The following is an 18,918-nucleotide window of genomic DNA, read 5'->3' as shown; positions in this document are numbered from 1 at the left end:
AAGGGAAGACAGTCAATCCAGAAAGAAAGAGAGCAGGATGGGGGCGGGGGGAAATAATAGTAATGACATCTGGAAAAACCACAAAGAATTGTAATATATATATATAGCTATTATTATGTATTTACCTACATTTACACAAGCTTAAATAAAATTTTTCCACGTGGGATGACAATGCTCTTCCCCAAGAAACATAGAACATCTAATATAAGTCCTCCTACCAGGCCTGAGAAGCGCCTTTCGTGTTGTCAGTCAAGGGAGTCCAAGAGACTCCCAGAGCAGCATGCTCTTGGTTGCCCTTAGTTGCCTCCAGAGGTGGAAGGCGAGTCCCTACTGCTGAAGACACCTTGCACTTCAGATACAGGGCCCAAAGGATCTGAGCTGGATCTGACCTGAAAACCCCTCCCTGAGGACTGGCTCTCATGGTACCAGAAGGAGTCACACAAGCTGCCTGGGGAGGATAGCAGCCAATAGGCACAACGGCAACACCATGTCATGGTAAACTCCTAAGAGTGAGGTGAGGCACTCTGGCGGTAACCAACAGCTCTCTAATTGGACTTAAGGTTCTTTAACAAGAGAGAAGTCGTGCCTGGTACTGGAAACGCAGCCAGGTACTCAGAGGCAGTGAGGTCACGGATCCTCATTTCCCTAAGCAGCTTACTTAGTTCCTAAGCACACACTAAGAACTCACCCTCACACCTACACCTCAGTGTCTCTCCTTCCTAAGCACACTAAGCTAAGAACTCACCCTCACACCTACAGCTCAGTGTCTCTAACTCCTCCCTCATCGCAGCCTTCACTCTGCGACAGACAGATTAGACCATTCTAGAAAGTGACATCTGATCAGATCCAACCAAGACATTGACAACCCAACTCCTGCCCCCAGACTCGGGGCACTATGGGAAGGGGGTGGAGCGACTCCAGCAGCAGAACAGAATGTCTACTGCAAGGTCCTGTCTTCTACAAACGACAGAGAAGCCACCTAACACCCAAGAGGGCTCATCAACATGGCTGCCTGAACAAGACCTGAGGAAGGACAACACCAACAGGCAACAGCACGGAGGGCAGGGATCTCACGGGGCTCCAACTCTACACAAGGAACTACAGGCAACTGAGATTGCTCAGAGTGGGAGACGCAGCCTTCCTCTGGAAGAACCTCTCAGTTGGCTATCCAATCCCAAGTGGTCAGCCCTGAAAACATATATTGACAAGTAACATTATGTGGCCTAAGCAGACTGTATTTGTATATTTAGGAATAATGTCAACAAATAAAAAGAAGGCATGAATTTGAGAGAGAATATGAGGTGCAATCGTTAGATGCAAGAAGTTGGAGGGAGGAATGATAAGAGGAAAATGTAGTTGTACTATAATTTCAAAAGTAAAATATATTTTAAAATAACAGAAGAAAAAGAACAGTTCTTTGAAGAAAAAGTATTATGGGTAAAAGTAAAACAATGAGGGACTGAGGGCTGGCTCAGTGGTTAAAGAATACCACCTGTCTTGCAAGAGGACTTGGGTTCAATTCCCAGAGTCCACAGAAGTGCTCACAACTGTCTATAGCTGCAGCTCAGGGGACCCAATGTCCTCTTCTCACCCTGAAGGGCACTAGGCAATCACAAGGTACATGCAGACAAACAAACACACACACATATAAAATAAGAGTTTTTAAGTAAACTAAGATGATGAATATATATATATATATGTGTGTGTATATATATGTATATATAAAATTATATATACGTATGTATGTGTGTGTATATATATATGTAGATATGAGAAAGAAAGATAGACTATTAATTCTAATTGTTTAAATGCCAGAGTGGCTATATTAACAGCAGACAAACAGACTTAAGAAAAAACTACAACCAGGAATAAAGGGCATTTTGTAATGATCAATTCCTTGATACATCTTAAATGTCACAATATGTTCAAAAATTATGAAGCAAGATTTACAGAACATAAGACAAAGCATAGGACTATTGGGCATAGGACTTATTTGTAGATGTGTTTTATGTATTTTGTATTCTGTCTGCATATATGCCTGCACACAAGAAGAAGGCACAGGATCCCGTGGAACTACACTTATAGATTGTTGTAAGCCACCATGTGGGTGCTGGGAACTGAATTTGGGACAATATTCGACAGACAGATGGGAGAGAATAATGAGGTGTCCAGGAGACTGGCTGTTCACAGAGTGCCCAACAACAGGATGTACATTCAAGTTCTCCAGCAACACAGACTGACCAGGCTGCACAAGAAAGCAGTCAAACAAAGGCAAGAGGTCTCAGCAGACACTGTATCTTCTCATCCACAAAAACTAAAACAATATCAGCTAAAACCACTGAAAATTCCTCACATAGTTAAAAATTAACACTTTAAAAATCAGATCAAGAAAAAATTAAAGCAATTAAAAGTAATCTTAGGAATGTAGAGATGACGCCGCACTCTGGCGTCAAGAGCACTGGCTGGCTGCTCACTGAGAGCTCTGTCCCAAATTCAGTTCCCAGCACCCACATGGTGCCTCACAACAATCTATAAGTGTAGTTCCACGGGATCCTGTGCCTTCTTCTTGTGTGCAGGCATATATGCAGACAGAATACAAAATACATAAAACACATCTACAAATAAGTAAATCTTTTTTTAAATAATGTTAAACTGAACAAAAGCAAAACATCAGAATAGAATATACAATGCAATGATTAATGAGAAAAGTAATTAGCAACAAATGCCCAAACAAGTATCTCAAGTCACTTAGCTTGCAGTGTATGTTTTCTTAATTTAAGGAGGGGGGGGGGAACTACTGTGAGTAATCAAAGGTCAGGAAATTAAGAGAAAACAACAAAAGGGGCAAAGCCCCCAGTCACTAAAACCACAAGTTTGGGTTTTTTTAGAAAATCAATAAAACAAATAAGCTTCCAGCCAAACTGTTCAAGCAAAGAAAGAAACAGAAAGAGAAAGAGAGAAAATAGACAAGTTATCAGAAAGAACAGAAAACATCACAACAGCCTTTATAGATCTAAAATAGGAAGAATTACTTTGAGCACATTCATTACCATAAATTAGACAGTACAGAAGAAATGAGCCTGCCTCAAACAAGACAGAACATACCAGCATGGAAGTGTGTCCTCTAGCCTGGGCGCCGCCACTCAAGCATGCTTACACCAACACAGAAACATACACATGCGTGCACAATAATATGTGTGTGTAGACTCACTCCATGATCCTGAAATAAATCCTAAGAGGAGAGAACCCAGAAAGCCTCTGAGGCAGTGGAAGGACAGAATGCATCCCTCTGGAAACTGATGTGGTTTGACATAATTCCCTGAGACTGCTACTTCACTCATTCAGACCTTTGGGGGACATGTTTTTGAATTCTCAGCCTCATTATGCTTCACACACATTCTAGGACCTCACGGACACCCAGTTCTGTGCACCCGCAGCGTCCTTACGTAAGCTCTCCCTCAGGTGGACTCTGCATCACTCGAGACTGCTCATTGCCTAGTACAGTAGAACTCAGGCTTCAGTCTTCCCTAGTGTCCAGTTAGGAAACAGTATCCAGGTCTGCCCATGCACGGTGCAGACACCAAAGGTCACGGGATCCGAGTGTGGACCAGAAGCTGCTGACCCTGAGCAGCAGCTGCAGGCCTGAGCCTCCCTCACCCTCTCCATTCACCTGTTCACCTGACAGCACTCAGCTCTCCCACAGAACAAGACAAGCAGTGCCCACCCTGAGCTGAAGACATGATGCATCCATGGACTTAGGATTTACATGATTTGGCCCCAGGGTTGTTGCTACTTTAGAAATTGTGGAAATGGGGGATAGGAACAGCTCGTCCTATCTGTTGGACAGCTGCTGGGTAAATCTTCACAGGTGTGTTTTCTAACTGTCCCATGGCAGTAGCTGGCTCTCCTCTACTTCAGGCTCCAAGAACCGTAACATTCTACCACATTCATGGGGCCAGTCCCATGGACTTAACACTTAAGCTGTCTGCCAGGCCTTTCTCCCATAGCAACACAAGTGACACAGTGAGTACTGATGGAGATTATGAATTGATTTAGTACAGTAAAGATGTATAATGACTAACCAGCCTAAGACAACAAACACTAAATATCTAGTATAACTTATTTCAGGAAGTAAACACAAGCTGACATGAGAAACCTGTGCTTTACAAACTGTATGAGTAGTATTCTAGAAATTACAAACTTTAACTAATTAATGGAAACAAGCTAGTTATTTGACCTGTTCAGAAAAGCAAGGCTTGGGGCCAGCGAGATGTCTCAGCAGGCAAAGGCACTTGTCACATAAGCCTCATGACCCGAGTTCAATCTCCAGAACTCACGTAAAGGAAATAACTGACTCTCAAAAGTTGTCCTCTGAGCTCCATGCACAGTATGGCATACATGCCCCGGCACACATATCATGCACTGCACACAAAGGAAGACAAGAAGGAAGGGGTGGGGGTGAGGAGCGAGAGGGAGAGAGGGTGGGAAGTAGGGAGTGGGAAGAGAGGATGTTTTGTGTGTGTGTGTGTGTGTGTGTGTGTGTGTGTAGCCCTAACTAGCTTCCTATAGAAACTATACAGTTAGTGAAACAATAAAAATTATGATGGTACAATTGAGTTAAAATAACTAGAAACCTTAAAATACCTAGAAATCTTAAAAATGATTTAAAAAATAAACATCTAGTAAGTTGTGCATCTTCCCCATAACACATTAATTGTAAAGGCAAACCCATGTACATGAAAACATAAACTACAATACTGCTAGCAAACCAGAGGCATCAGCTACCCTCAGCTAACTGACACTCTGCATTGGCACACATTCCCATTAGTCACCTTACCCAGGAGAATACCGGCACCACAGAGCTAATCTTTCAAGACTGCACAGCTTATCTACCGTTAGTAGGGTTTTCTGATTTTTTTTTAAGATTTATTTATTTATTTATTTATTTATTTAATGTATATGAGTACACTGTAGCTGTCTTTAGATGAGGGCATTGGTTTTCATTACAGATGGTTGAGAGCCACCATATGGTTGCTGGGAATCGAACTCAGGACCTCTGAAAGAGCAGTCAGTGCTCTAAACCACTGAGCTATCTCTCCAACCAGGTTTTCGATTTTTAACTGTAAGAAATGACATGTGCTTCCTACCACATGCTGCCCGAGCAGCACATCCACGCGCAGTCAGTCGGTCCCAGTGCCTGCGCTGTGCATTCCCACACACCATACACACCAATATTCACACACATGGAGGCTGCAGTACCTTTTCTCTCCTACCACTTTTAGCTTGCTCATCTTGAGTTACTTCATTCCAGCATTGCAGATAATCTGAAAGAAAAATGTTAATACTATCAGGCACCTAACACAAGTCTGGATTTTATGCATTAGGTATAACAACCATACAATGGAGATGATAACACTGGAAAACAAGCACTTCTACACACACAGTCGAGTCCCTCAGGGCAGCGTGCCATATACAACTATGAAAATATCCAACAGCAGCATGGAAATGTTATCAAAATGCTAGAGCTGCAAAAACGCAGAAGGCAAACATTACACTGACTATACTGGTGGTCTGAATAAAGTGTACCCCCCAGCTGTGGGACCGTGGTCAGTCGGGGGAGGGTATGGAACCGGCTGCAGGCGGTGCAGCCTTGCTGGTGGAGTTAGGTAGATGAGGGAATGATTAGATCCTTGCCTACTTCCTGTGCCTTGTTCCCTCTACCCCTTCCTGCTTTGACTTGCAGGCCTTCCCTACCAATAAAGACTCTGGAGGCCTCCAGGAGCCTCTGGAACTGTAAGTGAAAATAAACTTTCTCCCTTCAGTTGTTTTTCTGTGATAGTTTTATCGCTTCTACTGAAAACTAGCTCATACAATCAGTATTTGGATTTCTTCTGAGATGCCATTGCTATGCCTCATTAATTCTCAAGGCGAGCAGAGCTTTCCACGAGAAGCTGACCACTGTTCACACACACAGTAGCACAAACTGGTAGATGCATTTCTATATGAAAGCACGTTTTATGAAAAACAAGTTGTTTGAACATAGTCCAGGGGCTTGCCAAGCATAACCTTAGTTAATGTTCTCATTTTTATAAAGTCCTTATTACATCATTTAAACAACCTTCCATCTTGACTTGCAATTTTTTTAATTTTCAGATTGTACTTTAAAACTAGTTCAGGAAAAATAAATATCCTGGATTTTATATACCAATGTTTACTGAAACCCAATTTTGTCACATCACTAATCACATTTATACATGTTTAGTAATACAACATTTTAAAGAAAACATGCAAAAAGTAAGATTTTAATGTTTTATTTAATAGATACAAATTATGTCTTTTCAATCTCTGTTAAATATATATGTATATGTGCATACATATTTATGATATAAAAAACTATGTGGACTGTTCTTAAGGTCGTTGACAAATTTGAAATCACACTTTTTTCCCTTTAGTTAAGCTTTTTCTCTAGGTTGTTAACTATATGAAGTCAATTTCCAAGATAAATAAGACATCACACACAGAAAGGTGGCAGGAAACCTCATATGAGCTTTCAAAGTTCCTATCACTGCCCTAAGCAGAGTCTGTCCTGGCCAGCTTAAAGCTAGACGTGGGGACACAAATGACTCACAATCCCAGACAGACATAGTATGGTGTTCCAGACCCTGTCACACAGAGGTCAAAGTCAGCCTGAGGTAGCAGACCTTGTCTCAAACCAGTAGAAACTACCCAGGGCTGGAGGGTTAAGACTCAGTTAACTCCAGGCTTTGCCAGGGCTGGAGGGTGTGGTTCAGTTAACTCTAGGCAGAGCAAGGGCTGAAGGGTATGGCTCACTTAACTCCAGGCAGAGCCTGCACCCAGGGCTGGAGGATAAGGCTGGGGTAACTCCAGGCAGAGCCTGCACCCAGGGCTGGAGGGTGAGGCTCGGGTAACTCCAGGCAGAGCCTGCACCCAGGGCTGGAGGATGAGGCTGGGGTAACTCCAAGCAGAGCTTGCACCACCCTGACTAACCAGGAGAACCTGCAATCCCAGCACTCAGCACAGACAAATCGGAAGAGCCTGCCTCTAAAGCAAGTAAGCAAAATGTTCCTTAAAACTGCGTTAGCAGCACATCCAATGGAAAGCCAGTAAACCTTCTGGTTTCTGTTTCCTGAGATGAAGTCCCCCAAAGCAGTCCAGCTGGCCTGACCCTCACCAAAGAGCTGGAATTCAAGTATGCATTCCACATCTCACCCTTACTGTGAACCTGGGCTAGGGGTCTTCACAAAGAGGCATCAATCAGAAAGACTGTAAGAGGCAGAACTGTGGATAATGTCAAGGACACTACTTTTGTTTCTCCAATACAACAAGGCAGTTGTACACATGAGCTCACAACCATTGTGACAGCAGACATGAACCTGTACACGTTCCAATCAGACAAAACCCCAGCATAGACAGTGGAAGAAGGCATAAATCCCCCCACTAGCTGTGTCTCTAATGGCATTTGCCAGCCCCTGGGTGAGGGAGAGTCCTTTGTCTTCAATGCTGTGACACTTCGTAGGTCAATCACATGCCAGGGTAAATGGGCAACACAAACTGAACTCAATGGAGGTAAAAATAGATTAAAAAAAAGATCTCAAAGCTAGATAGGAAATGATAGGAGAGTGGAGAGGATATGAGTATGTTCAAAATATATAGTATGAAATTCTCAAAGAATAAAAATATTGTCTAAAAAATATTCATATCTATGGTTTACAATAAAATACTCAGCTTCAGGCATATCCCTACACTCTTTATTAGGGAGTACATAAAAAAAAAAACATGTTTACTCCCACGATGACAGAAAAGAAAACTGAGACAGAAAAGAGACTGGGTAACCCACCTAGCAGAGTCCAGGGCCCTGGGGACCAATGACTCCACAATGACTCTCAGGGGCCATGGTGAGCCAGGACAGAGGGAGACACTCCCAGACCATGCTGAGCTAGGACCTTCTCTTCTCACCACTGCCATAACATCATTATTTCTGCTGTGGGGACAAAGATCCCATGCTGCTTTCTACAATCCCACTCCTTTGTCACTTTGTCACACCTACCAACACAGGTCTTGTCATTATCACTAAACACAACTGGTAATTACCAGTCAGCTTACTTGTCCCTCACAGCTTGTGACACAGGAAAAGGCCCTCACAGAAACACTCTACCACACTCTGGCCTTCTGCCCAGCATTTACTGGAAACACAGGGCTTGGGTGTTTCTGCCCTCTTCCAACTCTAGACTTGGTACTGTCACCTGACTTCAGAGCTAAACATCTCACTTGACATTAAGTTCAGACAACAAATCCACCAACCATTCTTCCCACCTCTGCCTGCTGTAAACTACCCAACTCTCTAAACTGCTCTCCCTGGCCTGTGGCGTCACCCTCTTCTCCTCCATATCCTTTCCCATATCCAGGTCATAGGAACAGATGACACATAAGATGGTTCCATACATAAAGGCATCTGCAACCAAGCCTGATAACCTGATCTACCATCCAGGGTCCACACGGTAAGGAAAGACCTGACTTCAGTTGTCCTTTGACCTGGATACAGTGTAGAGAACATGTTAGCAAATAATAATATGCACACATCAAAACTCCAATCATCCCACGTCCTAACATCACCAGTCTCCTTTCTACATTCCAGCTACAATTTATTCTCAATACAACACCCTAAAGGGACACTCCCAAAACCCTGGAAGGGAACAGGCCACCATGGAAGAAGCCTGCCATCCATCAGCTTAAAGCTCTACACAACTTTCCACTTCGATGACACCAAAGCACCTAAGGGAATATTCCCAGCCATTTCCTTCCTAGCACAGCCAGAATGTTGGCTGAGAGCCACCTGGCTTTCCCCCACCACAGCAGGTTAAGTCTCACCCGGGACCCTTGCTCAAACTGTTCCCCCACCACACCAGAGTCAGTCTTACCCCGGGACCCTTGCTCAAACTGTTCCCCCAGCACAGGGGGGTTCACAACTGTTTGGTCGGATGGATCACTTGATTTTCAGCAGAGCCCACCTCAAGGGTCCTACTTAATACCACCAGCCATCTAGACCCAAGGACACACAGGGTCCTTGCCTGCTGTTTTTAGAACACTTTCTGCCCTCTAAAGCACACTGATTCTCAAGAGTAAACAAAAACTAAGACAAACCTGTTGGCTTACATTTGTAAACTCAGCATTGGGGAGGCTGAAGACTCAGTACTATGAGTTCAAGACCAAGCTGGGTTACATAGTGAGGTCCAGTCCACCACCCTTACCCCGACATACATACAGCAAACAGCATGTTGCTATGGTCTGAATGGTGGTGTAAGCTCCAGAACTCAAAGTGACTTCTTAGCCACCACCATGATAGCAATGGGGAAACAGCCTTCTGAAACAAAACTAGGTCATGAGGGGAGAGCCCCTCAAGTACAGTAGGTAGTATCCTTAACATATATTTAATATATAAATAATATGCTTACTTAGATATTTAATTACATACTTTAAGATACATAGTGTATATAATTTAAAAATATAAACTGGCTAGCTTGTCCATTCACCAACTGTAGAAACTGCCAATGCATTGCAAATTTCCCAGCCTCTAAACTATGAGCAAAAACACATGTTGGTTAAAAGCTACCCAGTTTATGGGAGTTTGTTACAGAAGCCCAAATGGACATTGTCATCTCCTTTCTAGTTGCATGGCCTATGCCCACACACACACACAAGTTCACACACAGGCATGTGTGTGCACACAAGCTCACACACACACTCATAATAAGCTAGCATTTCCATATGGAAAAGAACATGCTATCTTTGCCCTCCCGAGTCTTGGATTATCTATCACACTACATTGCAGATATGGGATTAAAGAAATGACTCAGTAGTTAAGACCCCTTGCTCTTGCAGAAGACCTGAGTTCAGTTCTCAGCACACAATTATCCATACTTCAGTTCAAGGATCCAACACTGACCTGACACACACATGGTACACATACATATTTGCAGGCAAAAACTCATACACAAAAATATTTGAGGAGTTCATTTTTCATACTCTATCTTATCTCCACCCAAAAATTAGGCCACCAGCCACTTGCTAAGATACTTTGCTTTTGAAGCTAATCTGCCTGTCTGAGTCTCTTTGAAGCTGGAAGCTACAGACTCCAGTTAGCACCTCAAAGACACAGCAAGAGGCTAGAGAAAGCATCCTTATCTCTGCCCTTTGTTATCAGTATTTGTACAACTCTCAGAGTGTGTGTTCACATAGCAAAAAGCTCACTGCAAGTCTGCACATAAATTCAGTCATATATTGAATAAGAAGATATAACAAGAATGCCCACATGCATATACTACTGCTCACAGGGTCATAGAATGTTTAAGACTGTAACTAAGCCCTCCTTGAAGTTTTGTATAGATAACCCAATCAATATCTTATCTCCTGTTTTTGCACCTATGGTCCTGTGGTGTATATCTTCTTTATGGCCTGCCTTCTGTTAATGGTTTCTGTAACCCCTTGGAATGTGCCCTAAGTTTTAGAAGTCTGTTGTTATCTCAGAAGCAATTAAGCAGTTGTTATAAAACCAGCTCAAATGTCTTTACAAATATCTTTGCCATTCTGAACAAAAAATGGTAACCTTAGTATGCTCAATGTCTCTGCAAAATAAACACTCTTTGTTTTTGCATACTATCTGAGTCTGGGGTCTTCCTTCAGCAAATTTCAGACCCTTACATACTAAGAAACATTAAATACTTTCTAGATCCATCCATTTCCTTCAAATTTCATTTTAAGTTTTTACAGCTGAATAATATTTATTTATTCATATACACATCCATTATCTATTCATCTGCTCATGGGCATTTACGCTGATTCCATTTTCCTGCTACCGTGAATAAGACGATCAATGAACACGGATACGCAGGGGTTTCACTACTTATCCCCAGGAGAGGTATAGCTTGGTCATATATCTTGGTCCATTTTTAATAATGAGAAAATGTCTCTTTATTTCCATAATGAGGGTGCTAGTTTACACTCCTACTAGCAGTGAATAAGAATTCCTCTTTCACACATCCTCACCAGCATTTCTTGTCCATTTTCTTTTTTTAAAATTATTCCTCTGGAGCTAGAGAGCTGGCTCAGCAGTTAACAGTACTGGGTTGCTCTTTGAGAGAGAACCAAGAGGAAGCCTAACAACCCACTGTAACTCTAGTTCCTGGGATTGTGATGCCCTCTCTGGCTTTGGGAGGCTCCTGCACACTCTTGCATGTGCATGATACAGAGACATGCATGCAGGCTAAACAGCCGTACACATAAAAATAAAAATCACCTTTTGAAAACTAAAAGTTTACTTATTTATTGGGGAAGGAGAATGTCATAGCAAGCATGTGGGCGACGGCAGAAGACAACTTTGAGACGTTACATCTCTCCTTCCACGTGCATTCTAGGAATCAAACTCAGACCTTCAGCCTGGGCAGAAGAAGGCTTCTGTACTCACTGAGCCAACTCTCCAGCCTGCTGTCTCTTTTCTTGATGATAGCTTTTCTGTCTGGAGTGAGATGAAATCTCAGAGTAAGCATTGGGTTCTTTTTACATATGTGTGTATGTGGTGTGCATGCCTGTAAATATGCATGTTCTCATGTGTAGGCATACTGTATTCATGTGTGCTTACTGTTAGGAGTTTATTCTAATGCTTTGAATTAATTCAGCCCCCAAAATCGGGAATCTGCATATCCAAACTCGAAGGTCCCTGTCCCCAATTGGTTTTTGATTGATCAGTAGAGAGCCAACGACGACCAAAGGCTAGGCAGAGAGAGAGGCGGGACTACTCGGTACCTGGAAGAAGGGGCCCAGGGGGAAGAAAGGAAGAAGGAGAATCACCATGACTCTGAAGGAGGAAGGTCAGATTTAGAGCTGCAGGAGAAAATTCATTCAAAACGTGGTGGAAAGGGAAGCAGCCCTGGGGGTAGGGAGGCTGCCCAGAAGGTAACAGGGCAGCAAAGATAAAACATAGACCTGAGCCAAGAATACCGGAGGGAAAAATACACTAGCCACAGGGAGTATTAGAACTGCCCAGCCTTTGAGCCAGTCAAGGCGTATCAAAATGAAGCTGGGGTGTGTGTGTGTGTGTGTGTGTGTGTGTGTATGTGTGTCTTTCTTTCATGAATCCAGAGCTCCTGGGTGGGTGCAGCACACACATTCAAGACCTGCCAGGAGCCAAAGCAGTTAACTAATTACCACTACACCTAACTTGTGAAAGATTCAGATGGAAAGTCAGGCAAAAGCTGACTGACTCCACAAACTGTAAACACGCTTTGTGCGCCACAGAATAACCAGAGGTCTCAAGAGCTTCTTCCCCCAAAGGCTTCTCAGTCTGGAATCTGAAGAGGTTACTCCGAAAGATCAGAGTTTGGATGTGCACCAAGTGACGGTGGGACTCACAGTAAATCAAAACAGCGGCAATACAGTCCAAGTCAATTGTAGTGAGGGCACAGGACACAGAACGGCACTCATTTGCTAGAGGTGTGGCCTTTATAGCTACAGGATGTATTACATAGGAGGAAGATGAAGGCTGATGACCCTGAGTCCTCCCTGCCCTCCTCTCTCCGCCAGCACCATGATACCCTCCACAGGCTGGCAATACTGCACAGGAGGAAGATGAAGGCTAATGCAACATGACCACTCTGTAGGGACAAGTAAGCTACACGTGTAACAGAAACTTGGGAAAAACTCTAATTATAAAGAAAAACTGTTTCTACTTTACAACCCATTGCACCCTGACATGCTCTGCTACAAGGTAAACATCTATAGCCTAAAACTTAAACAGTTTTAAGGCATTAGAATTTTAGAATTGGGGACACTCCTAGGTTTGGTTTGTGAAGTCCACTCAAATATTTCCTTCCCCAAAAAATAAATAAATAAAACAAAACTCCTAAATCTGAAACTGTATTGGTCCAGAGCATTTCAAATAAAGGGCGAGCTTTGCAAGACTGTACTAAGAAAAGTGGAGCTGCGGTGCTTCCTGCCTCTCATTTCATCATTTGTTAAGGCCTTAGTACTAAATCCTAACATCTGAAATTTATAAATATTCGAAGTAACGTGGCAGTTTGGGGGATGCAGAGGACCCAGCCAGCTGCTCTGGGGCATCAACAATGAAGATCTATGTCTTGAAAATCACTGCAGTGGCGTAACAAAGCTTTGCAAGCAGGCCAACAGGCCCTTGGCACAGAAAACAGTGAACATGTGGCTCAACTAGTCCATTCTTTAAAAAAAAAAATCTTTATTTTATTAATGTGTATCTATGCCCTGGGTGTGCAGGCGCATGGTACCATACTGCGTATGAAACCAATGAGTCCTGGGAACTGAACTGGGGTCTCCAGGCTGGTGCAACAAATGCCTTTGCCTGCTGAGCCGTCCTTCCAGCGTTCTGATTCTTGCTTGAGAGCTCAAGTGCTAGCAGAGTCACAAATAGAATATCATTTATATATTATCTTATATTATATAAGAAGGTAGACTTTTCATTTCTGTGAAAACGTTTGGTGAGACACCCAAGTTTAAATACTCAAGCCGCCATCCAAATGGTGTTTCACAAATGGCTAATCCAAGCTCTCTGCTCTATTCTGGAACTACTCTGCCTGGAGACAGCTATCAGCTATCAGTGTGTGGCATCAATGATTCATGGACACTACCCAACTGTCATACAGAATAAGGTTTTGAACTGGCCATGGCTCAGCAGGTGACAGCACGTGCAGCAAAGCCTTGGTTCAGGTGCCAGGAGCCACATGGGGGAAGATGAGAACTGTCCGTCTCTGACCTCTGACCTCCACATGTATATCATAGCACACATACAATAGCCTTTTTTTTTTAATGAGAACTTTGTAAAACTCATATCTACTCTCAGATCTCTACCCACACGACTTCCACTGATTTCTCACACAATCACTGTGTTAACAGTGTTTTGGTGGGACTGGCAGAATAGGCCTGTAATCCTAGCAAGCAACTTAATGAAACTGTCCCAAACTAAAAAATACAAGAGAGCTCTGGCTAGCCCTGGCTTTAACCTCTAGTACCAGGACCCAAAAATATAACTTTCTTTGATGCAGTACAAAGAAATATGCCATCATTTGAAAAACGTGCCCAACTCACTCAACTGGCCATGGCTCAGCAGGTACCTAATTACCTGATAGATAAATTCTGCTAAAATTCAGATTATGTACATAATCCATTCTGAGTTCACACAATGTGTTTTTAAGTATAACTGAATATGAAAGTTCATCAGATAGGATTTCAGATTCCATGTTGCAACTAACCTTTAAGAAGGTGCCACACATTTCTGAGTTCGGGGCCAGCCTGGTCTACAAAGTAAGTTCCAGGACTGCCAGGGCTATATAGAGAAACCCTGTCTCAAACCACCACTCCCCCAAAAAAAGAAGGTGCCACACCAGGCAGTGGTGGCAAACACCTGTAATCCCAGCACTCAGGAGGCAGAGGCAGGGGGATCTCTGAGTTCCAACACAGCCTGGTCTACAGAGTGAGTTCCAGGACAACCAAGGCCACCCAGAGAAACTCTGTCTCAAAACAAACAAACAAACAAACAAACAAGACAGAAATGGCACATGTTGAGTCTGAAGACGTACTAAACAAAGACACCCACCATTGATTGCTCCCTCCCCTGCACAGCCATTAGCTGCATCTGGCTGGATCCCCTCCATACATGCACTTTGACCTAAACAACATATTGCAATAGACTAAATGTGGAAATAACCTAGCTGTTTGTACCCTCTGACACTAAAGATTTGGGGGTTGAGGGTGGTGAGGAAGGGAGGGAAAGGAGAGAGGAGAGTTTTGAAAACGGGCATGGGAAACTTAGAAAAATGTGAAACACTACCACTCTTCTCACTAGGTCTGCAGGTGGTCTGTTCTGGTTATCACTTAAAAATGTGTTGTTTACATGAAACTGAAGAAAAGCAAAGACCAAAGTGTGGACACTGTGCCCCTTCTTAGAATTGGAAACAATCACCCATGGAAGGAGTTACAGAGACAAATTTTGGAGCTGAGACAAAAGGATGGACCATCTAGAGACTGCCATATCCAGGGATCCATCCCATAATTAGCCTCCAAACAATGACACCATTGCATACACTAGCAAGCGTTTGCTAAAAGGACCCTGATATAGCTGTCTCTTGTGAGACTATGCTGGGGCCTAGCAAACACAGAAGTGGACGCTCACAGTCAGCTATTAGATGGATCACAGGGCCCCCAATGGAGGAGCTAGAGGAAGTATCCAAGGAGCTAAAGAGATCTGCAACCCTGTAGGTGCAACAACATTATGAACTAACCAGTACCCCGGAGCTCTTGACTCTAGCTGCATATGTACCAAAAGATGGCCTAGCCGGCCATCACTGGAAAGAGAGGCCCATTGGACACGCAAACTTTATATGCCCCAGTACAGGGGAACGCCAGGGCCAAAAAGTGGGAATGAGTGGGTAGGGGAGTGGGGGGGGGTATGGGGGACTTTTAGGATAGCATTGGAAATGTAATTGAGGAAAATACGTAATAAAAAAATATTGAAAAAAATATATTGATTGAAAATTTTAAAAATGTGTTGTTTATATTGATATGTAATATGATTTCTAAGGATGTAAAGAGTCCTGAGATTGAGTTTTTAAATATCTGATTTATGAATGGATTTTAAAAGCGGCTGTGCAACTCTAATATAAAACCCCAATGCCCCAAACCTTCTGAACACTAGCATGGCTCCACAGACACAGTCCCGGCTGGCCTCACTTCACATACTGCAGCCCAAATGGAAGCACGCTAAAAACGTTTATAAAATCACATTCTACCTATGTATCCATGAAATATAAATGCCAGTTGTTTGTTCAGATTTGGGTACAATTTTCAACGAATCTCATAAGACAGGAAAATATTCCAAGACCTAAAACACTCTTGGTCCAAGAATATCAGGTAAGAGATATGTTAGTTACATCAAGTCCCTGCAAACCAAGAACCAAGACAATGAAATTACTAATGGGGGTGAGCGGAGACCTATTTTTTTTTTTAGGAGAATTACATAAAAGCTGAAAATGAGCAGAATAGCAAACCAAAACATTTTATGTAACGTCAATAAAGACAAAATAGGGGCTGGAGATGTGGCTCGGCAGTTAAGAGCACTGGCTGCTCTTCAGAGGACCTGAGTTTAATTCCCAGCACCCACAACTGTCTACTCCAGTTCCAGGGGATCTGACACCCTCACACAGACATACATACTGTCAAAACACCAATGCATATGAAATACAGATCTTTAAAAAGATAAAAATACAAAATAAAGACAAAATAATGTGTCGATAAAAATTACTTTGTAATTCCTAGGGATATTTTGATACTAACTCCCACAGCAACATGGTCAGTTAGAGAAACAGTCACTGAGAACCTGGAAGATAGGTTAGTAAAGTTGCAACCACCACCAAGAGGGAGACAGCCAAGGTTCTGTCAGAGAGGCCAGGCGAGTGAGGGTACTCAGCTCTCCAGCACCATCCCAGGGACCGCAGCTCAGGGCGTACCTGTTCTATTTAAAAGGGAACACAGCTCAGGGCGTACCTGTTCTATTTAAAACATGCACGTTTCCATCAAAGGGCAGTGAGGCTACACTCTCTCAGCCTCAAACAAGGAAGCGGGTCCTAGGGACTGATCTGTGCTAACACTGCTCAGTCTGAAGTCTCCCTTCAGCCAGTTACACCAAGGGCGATCAGCAGCAGCAACAGTTATGCCTACTGAGCACTTCCCGTGAGCCATGCTCTGTGGACAAGCGCCACATTCGTGTTAACGTCATGAGATCACCCTAAGTGCACAAACACCGTCATCTCCATTTTGGGCAAGGCCAGAACTGCATCCAGAGAATAAACAGCTTGCCTGCAGCAAGCCAGGACACAAACCCAGCCACTCTGGCCGAGCCCCAACTCCTCAGCCACTGCGCCACTGCAGCCAGGCACTGTGACCTGCAGTGACATGAGGTCTAACACACAGCACCCACCCTCAACCCTCTCCAGCATGTGCACCGATATCCACTGCTCAACTTAAGATCCTAAGGGGTGTGCAGAGGACCACCAGTTACCGTTTCCTACTATCTGAACTCGGTGCTGAGGGCGTCAAGCAAGAAGAGCAGACTCTGAAGATGACTACTGAGGAGGAAGCTAAAAAGGCAAAATCCAAACTGTAGCATACCATACAAATTAAAATATTTCACGCCCTTGCAGCTTTTACCTCTAACTAACGCAGGGTTAATCATTACACAGTACTGCAGCCAGACTTTTCTAAAGAGGATGCTTCAAGGGAGATAGCAAGATGGTTCTGCAAGCACGGGCTCATGGCCATGATCACTCTCCTTCCATTGCCTGCACCACAAGGTCGAAAAGAGAACCAAAACTCGAAAGTGCTCTGACCTATACACACAGGTAAAAGAAATAAGGGGTAACCCTTGAGCCAAATCAATTGGAAAACCTTTATTAAAAAATTGCTACCACTGGGCTGGAGAGATAGCTCAATGATTAAGGGCCGTTCTTTCAGAAGAACCTGGGTGGGTCTGATTCCAAGCATCCACATGGTGGCTCACAACCATATGTAACTCCAATTCCTGTGAATCTGACACATTATTCTAACCTCCTCAGGTACACACATGGTGCACACACACAAGCACACACACACATATGTATATATACATATGCATACACATATAAATCTTATGAAACTAAAAATACCACAGAAGGTTAAATTACGTTAATATATTTGACATTATATCATGTTGGTCAAACACATAAGGTGTCTGTTTCAGAGTCCAACAGAGATTACAATTTTAAACACTGATCCATCAATTCAAGGCAAAACTCTACAGTCATTCAAAATGACGGTGTAACTCCATTGTAGAATGTGACTCGGGAGAACGGGAAACCAAGCAAGCCAGGAGAAACTCGGGTGGACTAAGGCATTGCCAAGTGCGGCCCATTAAAGGGATCTGATTACAGATCTCCAGGACTTTGGTTTTGACATCTGGACTGTTTTAAAATCCGTACCGTTCAAAGTGCCTTAAATAAATCATTTCTTGTGCAGCCAACGAAACCAGAAACATTTCCAAAACACAATTACAAAAATAACTTCCTCTCTCAGGGAAGCAAGGAGAACTGTGAGAATAAGACAGAAGCTGGCCAAGGAAGAGCGAGCGCTCGGGAGGGCCACTCGACTCTGTGGACTACGAACTGCCGGGCACCTGATGGGCACCGTTACCATTCCGAACACCTGGAGAGGGCTTGCCACAGACAACCTGCCATGCCAGCGGGATCGCCGTCGTTACCTCACACGCCGTGCGAGACCTGCATCATCCACGGACCAGCATGCACTGTCAACGTCCACCCCGGCCACCCGGGGAGGTGTTGAAACTGCCGTCCATGGCGCTAAACTGTCAGGGAGCAGCCAATCAAAGGGTCCCGGGGCGCGGCAGGGCGGAGGCCAGGGAGTGGCGGGCAGCGGAGCGCGGCGGGGAGTGCACGGGGCGGCGACCGCCCTGACTCGCTCGACAGCCCGCCTCGCCGCCTGGGAGCGCGCTTCGCCTCCGCCAGGTGAACCGAGGAGCCGCCGGGAGCCGGCGAGCCGGACGCGCGGGCGGCGGGGACGCTCACCGGCTCGGCTTGGGCGCTGCGCTCGGCCTCCGCGCCCCGGACTCCCGGGGCGCACGGCGGTTCCTCGCCGCCCGCCGCCCTTCTCCCGCCGTCCGCCGCCCGCGGCCCGCCGTTTTCATACAAACCCGGGTGGCAGGAGAGGCGGAGGCGGCGAAGACGGCCGCGGAACATGCCCGCATCCCGGGCAACGTCAGCGCGGCGCCCCGCCCAACTCACAGCTCCGAGGGCCGGCTCGCGTGCGCCCGGCAGGGCGCGTGCGCGT

General features: G+C 44.4%; 1 protein-coding gene across 7 annotated transcripts in view; it reads right to left on the bottom strand.

Annotated features, from left to right (window-relative positions):
- The window catches only part of Agtpbp1 (ATP/GTP binding carboxypeptidase 1), a 117,495-nt gene extending 98,595 nt beyond the window's left edge, over positions 1 to 18,900 (bottom strand). For 2 of the 7 annotated variants that reach the window (XM_085831029.1, XM_085831028.1), the window contains exons 1-2: positions 18,332 to 18,644; positions 5,260 to 5,324 (exon numbers count right to left, since the gene is read on the bottom strand). In XM_085831029.1, coding sequence (XP_085687155.1) covers positions 5,260 to 5,291 — 32 coding nt within the window. In that variant the 5' untranslated portion in view covers positions 5,292 to 5,324; positions 18,332 to 18,644. The other 5 variants (XM_021179858.3, XM_085831027.1, XM_021179857.3 and 2 more) reach the window with 4 other exon arrangements.
- Between the last annotated feature and the right edge of the window lie 18 nt (positions 18,901 to 18,918).

This window comes from Mus caroli, unplaced genomic scaffold (genome assembly GCF_978045245.1).
Source record: "Mus caroli unplaced genomic scaffold, Mus_caroli_1 scaffold_15, whole genome shotgun sequence".
Taxonomy (NCBI): Eukaryota; Metazoa; Chordata; class Mammalia; order Rodentia; family Muridae; genus Mus; species Mus caroli.
Note: the sequence above shows the minus strand (reverse complement) of the source record. Positions and strands in the feature narration are given on the sequence as shown.